The sequence below is a fragment of the Lupinus angustifolius genome, chromosome LG11 (assembly GCF_001865875.1).
Source record: "Lupinus angustifolius cultivar Tanjil chromosome LG11, LupAngTanjil_v1.0, whole genome shotgun sequence".
Classification (NCBI taxonomy): domain Eukaryota; kingdom Viridiplantae; phylum Streptophyta; class Magnoliopsida; order Fabales; family Fabaceae; genus Lupinus; species Lupinus angustifolius.
This window is the reverse complement of record NC_032019.1, coordinates 28,259,181-28,265,457: the sequence shown is the minus strand read 5'-3', so window position 1 is coordinate 28,265,457 and position 6,277 is coordinate 28,259,181. Positions and strand designations below refer to the sequence as shown.

At 33.4% G+C, this 6,277-nt stretch overlaps 1 protein-coding gene across 1 annotated transcript; it reads left to right on the top strand.

The window, feature by feature from the left end:
• Positions 2,165-3,768, top strand: LOC109359516 (purine permease 1-like). Its single transcript, XM_019604212.1, has 2 exons — positions 2,165-2,987; positions 3,263-3,768. Exons 1-2 carry the CDS (start codon positions 2,265-2,267, stop codon positions 3,614-3,616), a joined length of 1,077 nt encoding a protein of 358 aa, XP_019459757.1. The 5' UTR covers positions 2,165-2,264; the 3' UTR covers positions 3,617-3,768.

The following is a 6,277-nucleotide window of genomic DNA, read 5'->3' as shown; positions in this document are numbered from 1 at the left end:
TTCAGAAGTAGTGTCTACTGCATTTTCACCTCTAGTGTTTACTGGAAAGAATTATCATGTATGAGCTATTAGAATGGAAGCTTTCTTGGATGCTAATGATCTGTGGGATGCCATTGAAAAAGATTATGTTCCAATTCTTCCATGCAATCCAACTGTTGTAAAAATTAAAAATGAGAAGAATATGAAACAAAGAAAGTCCAAACCAAGAGCATGTCTATATGCAGTTGTTTCACTTACCCTTTTTAACAGAATAATGACACTGAAAACAACCTGTGAAATCTAGAGTTTTTTGAAGCAAGAATACGAGAGAGATGAAAGGGTCAAAGGGATGCAAGTGATGAATTTGATCCAAGAATTTGAAATGTAAATGATGAGAGATTCATAATTAATCAAGGAGTACTCTGATAAACTTCTAGCTATTGCCAACAATGTAAGACTCATTAGTACTGAATTTTCTGATTCCATAATAGTTCAAAAGATTCTAGTTACACTTCCTGAAAAATATGAAGCTGCAATTTCATCTCTGGAAATATCTAAGGATATGTCAAGCATCAACTTGACAGAAGCGTTAAATGCATTACAAGTACAAGAACAAATGAGGCTTATTAGGCATGAAGGATCAGTGAAGAGTGTTTTCCAAACCAAATTACAAAACAACAATGGCTGGAATGACAAAACAATGAGGCAAAATGACAACTACAAAATTGTAGGTTCTGCAAACAACAAATACAATAACCAAAGTAGCAAAAATGAAGTCTTTTCATCTTGTTCCTACTGCAAAAAAACTAATCATCCACAAAAAATATGTTGGTGGAGCCATGATGCAAGATGTTATAAGCGTGACCAATTAGGGCACATGAAAAAATATACAAGTTTTAACAACAACAAAGAGAAGCTAAGGTTGTTGATGACCAATTATGATGCAATTGTTCGCATTATCATGCTTTGACGCCAACAGTTCTACAGAAAGTTGGCTCAGTGATAGTGGTTGTACAAACCACATGACTTATGATCGAGATTTCTTTAGAGAGGTTGGCAAAACTGTTATTTCCAAAGTCAGAACTGGAAATGAGGCATATATTGCAACAAAAGGCAAATGAACAATTGCAATTAAAAGTTACACAAGTTTCAAATTAATTCATGATGTCTTATATGTTCTTGAAATTAATCAAAATTTATTAAGTGTTCCTCAGTTGATGGAGAAAGACTAAAAGGTTTTGTTTGAAGACAGAAACTACATGATTAAAGATTCATAAGGCAGAGAGGTGTTCAAAGTTCAAATGAAAGGCACAAGTTTTGTCTTGGATTTGATGAAAAATGGGCAAGTTGTAGTATACAAAGAAGGCATAGAAAAAAGTATCTTGCATGCATTGCTTACCAATATGGGAAGCAAACAAGGCTTCTTTTTTCGCAAGAAAAGATATGGAATGCTACACAAAAGCTGCAGCTAATACACACAAATATTGGAAGACCTATGAGTACACCATCAGATGATGTAGGATATGAAGAAGTTGAAACTGACCAGAAATTGATAGATGCAATGAAGGAGGAGCTCATGATGATTGAAAAAATGAGACATGTGAGTTGGTAGAGATGTCTAAACATAAGAAGGGTATAGGAGTCAAATGGACTTAAATACCCAAGTTTGAAGTTTACAGCTCTAGAGTCAAGGAGGAGTGTTGATTAGTATGACTCAAAAGCATTATGTTTCTATTCATTAGGCAATAAAGAGCTCATATGATTATTAGGAATATTTTATTTACTATATTGAAGCACTCATGTGACTCATTATTCTATTCGTGTAGGAATTTATTTTGTTTTTGCATTAGTTTTCTTTTCATGTTATATAAATTATGTGTTTTGTTGATGAATAATATTAAGCCTTCTATATCACGTATTTCTTGTGTGCATTTTTGTTTGATACATAACCAACAAACCTACCACATTTGAATTTTGTATTTCTTATCCGTCTTTTTCCATTCTTTTTTTAGTAGAATGTGTGGTATGCTTAGCTATGTTTAACCAACAATGTCTTATGAATGTATTAATCACGAGGTGCAAATACATCATTTATGAAACCACACCCATATTCACATGTTTAACCAAGTCTATATATACATTAACACTTGCATCGATAGATATAACATACACATTCACATAATTGTATTACTTACATTGATAGAGGTTCTGTTCTATTGGTGCTGTTTAATTGACATAACAGAACTAGGGAAGAGATCTTTTTATCTAACTCACGTTAGGTAACCATGGAAGCAAAACATGATAGAACCATGAAGAGAATATTTCTTATGATAAATTGCATCTTGCTAGCCACCGGTGCCACCGGTGGTCCACTCATAATTCGTCTCTATTTCATCCATGGTGGCAATAGTGTTTGGTTATCCAGCTTCCTTCAAGCTGCTGGTTTTCCCATAATTTTGATTCCTCTCTTCATCTCCTATATCATTCGTCATCGACAAATCACTTCTATTCCTCATAGCTCAACATTGAAGATGGTCACTATGAAGCTAACTCTATTTCTTTACTCCACCATAATTGGTGTCATTGTTGGCCTCGACAATTATCTATATTCTTATGGTGTGTCTCGACTTCCTGTTTCCACAGCTGCTCTTATCGTTGCTTCGCAACTCGCCTTCACAGCTATATTTGCTTTCTTCTTGGTGAAGCAAAAGTTCACGGCATACTCGATGAATGCAGTAGTTTTGCTCACCCTTGGAGCGGGAGTTTTGGCTCTCCATACTAATGCAGATCGCCCAACTGGTGAGTCTTCTAAGACATATGTGATGGGATTTGTCTTGACATTAGTGGCTGCAGTGTTGTATGGTTTTATTTTGCCCTTGGTTGAGTTTTCCTACAGTAAAGGAAAACAAGCTATCACTTACACACTTGTGTTGGAGATTCAGCTAGTTATGTGCTTCTTTGCTTCTTTATTCTGCCTTATTGGGATGATCATAAACAAGGACTTTCAGGTTGATCTCTTTCTTTATTTTGCCTTTAAATTTAATCAACCATTATTTAATGATTCATGAAATTAAAGGTTTGTACAAAAAAAATGATATCTTTTATAATACCTAAAAAATTATGAATTCAACAATGAATAATTGTATTCGTTGAATACTTGAGCAATACACTTAAGGTACTTGCAAACCAAGAGCATTATTAATGTTAAGAGGTATCAATCTTTAGTTTAAGCACATTTTGAAATTAACTAATTACTGTGATTCTTGGGTTTCAAAATTTGCAGTCAATTTCAAGAGAGAAAAACCATTATGGACTTGGAGAAGCTGCTTATTACGCTGTGTTGGTGGGAAGTGCTATAATATGGCAGATTAACTTCTTGGGAGCAGTAGGAGTTATCTTTTGTTCCTCATCTTTATTGTGTGGTGTTGTAACTGCTCTGATGGTGCCAATTACACAAGTTCTCGCAGTTATTTTTTACAAAGAGAAATTCAATGTGGAGAAGGGAGTTTCTCTAGTACTCTCCATATGGGGATTTGTCTCATACTTTTATGGCGAGTTTAAACAAGCTAAGAAAATGAAGATGAAACCCACCCTTGCAAATGAGTTGCCTCAAAATCAAAGTATTACAAATCCATAATTGTAATGCATGTTTGGGAATCTTCTTTTAACTTCAATAATCTATATTCATTACGTGTTGATGAACTCACGAAAATGTCCAAGTGAGCGAAAAGATACTTCCTAGTATTTTGTTGTTACATGTTCAAAAGTGGGTTGCAAAGTTTGTTGAATAAATAAAAACCCATGTTAAATATAAGCAACATATAGACTCATTCTTTTTTTTAGTCTTGTATTTATACGGTGTACTTAGTAACTCAAAAAAAGCAAAACGCTAATATAAAGAACTCATAAGCATATCCCTGATAGCTTGGGTTTAAGCGCGTATTCACCTGAAACAAAAGTACAATGAAATGAAAGAGTATGTCAAAAGCTTACCTTGTTAATCCATAATTAAGGTGACTATCATATATTTAATATAATTACATTGGTTATTTATTTTGGGTTATAAAATAAATGATCTAATTTCTAACAACCTATAGGATATCTAAAATTGATAATGAGTATGAACTTAATGAGTGGATATCCAAACGGTTGTCCTAGAGGGGATAATGAGAATCCTATAAGTTAATACATAAGGAACACTTATGGTCCTCATTACACCAAATCACAAATAGTTTTCACATCTCCTCATCAGAAAGTAAACGAAGGTGCCAAAAGGAATTAATGATTTGGTTGAGGAAGATCATCATAACAAAACTCTCTCAAAATGTATATCAAATGAGAATATCAGAGAATATGAATTCATGTATGACTTTGTATACTTGTTTTATATTATGTGTGAGAATCATAAGATTCAAGATCTTAGGATTGGTATTTCATCAATCATCAAGAAATATCTAACATACATTTGATAAAAGGATAAGGGTGCTCAACCTAATATACACAATAGGGCATTTGACCTATAAAGATTCAATTCAACTATACTATATCTTATTGGCATCATCCCTTAGCATAATATCATTCAAAGTTTACCACACAATTCAAAGTTGTAGTTTATGGAACTCATGTCACTACTAGGGGTACGGGTGAGCATGAGTCGGGTAATGGTTTGACCCTTACCCGACCCTAAATGTTGGTTGGGTCATTTGTTGAATTCGGGTTCGGCCCTAGATCGATCCGAAAATAACCCAACCCTAAATAACGATCGGCTCAGCCTTTGAACACGGATCTAACCCTAGACCCGATTAAATATAATGCATACTTATTTTAGATAAACTCTTCTCATTTATAACTTATTATTATTGATATGTAATTTGACATATAAAAGAATATATGTATATATATTGTTAATCATGTATATATCATGAAAAAATTAGATAATCAATTATATTTTTGATCAAAGAGGTGTCATTATCTTGTATACAATTGAATAGAGACACACACAAATATGATGAGTGAGTGACCAAAGGACGAGTCGAGCCTGATCAATGGTCATGATTGTCTCATACTCGACCCTAAATATTGGTTGAGTCTAATTTTTTAACTCTAACCCAACCCTTGACCAAGTGAGACCCAACCCTATTCGGACCCGATCATGATCGGGTCATATCGGGTGAGTGGATAGGATTGGGCGGTGCTGACCCCTAGTTAGTACAATATCATTTCTATGATCTTCCTTCAATAAGTTCATTATCCGTTTATAGCTTTGTGGCATCATGCCTTGGAATATAACAATATTATTTTATAAGTGTAATATTTATAAGCTATCAATATAAAGATTTATACACAGTTACTATATCATTCACCATTCATTTAGATTACTCTTTTTGAATAACTAATAATAATTAAATATGAATAATGAATGATGCATGACAATATATAAAACTCATATACATTTATTTTTTCCTCTTATTTCATATAAGATTTTAACTTCATTATGAGAGTGAAAAGTGTCAAGGATAACACTAGCATTTTTTTGCCTATATTTTGATGAAGACAAGGTTCTATTAAAGCTTGAAGATGGCTCAACAATCAACATGCATTATGTTCATTTGATCTTATCTAGACTAGGACATATATTGAGTCTATATTCTAAGTAGTATGGGATGTGTGTCGTAGTAAGTGAGTATAGGTTAGGTGAACCTAGGTGCTAGTCTCTTAAGCCATCTTAATTGTCATATCATATCCATGAGACATATCATCTAGTTAATTGTATGTTCATGCATTAATCATACATGTTATATGTGCATATTAGGCATAATATAATTGCTACAACATATATACAAGAATGAAGCGTCCTATGTGCTTGTAATTGAATTGGTGTGTGTATTCATATTGTATATCAATATTGTGAAGAAGAAAATCTCCCTAGATCAGAAGGAGAGGCCTAGATGTAGTTTGCAGTGGACCGCAAACGAACCAGGATAAAAATTCTTTTGTGCACTCTTTTTCTCTCTTAATCTTCTGTAAGTTTCTTGATGTTATAAATTGAATCTGCAACTAATATTCTGGATATTTGTTTACTGCTATATGCTTAATATTTGTGCGTAAAAATATTTATATTATATATGTTCAATTGTGTTTAAATAACTGTGCAATTTGCTTGTCTGATCATTCTGTTCTGTGCAATAGTTAATCGATTAAATCATGTTGTTAATCGATTAACTGAGCTATTTCCAGCAGTTGGGTTTTGGTTCAAGAAGCGGTGATTGATAACCGCTACACCTATTCAACCCCCCTT

Excerpts from the sequence above, each read along its gene's own strand:
- LOC109359516 (XM_019604212.1), top strand. The coding sequence starts at position 2,265 with ATGGAAGCAAAACATGATAGAACCATGAAGAGAATATTTCTTATGATA. Across the intron at positions 2,988-3,262 it reads TCATAAACAAGGACTTTCAG|TCAATTTCAAGAGAGAAAAA; the intron begins GTTGATCTCTTT and ends CAAAATTTGCAG.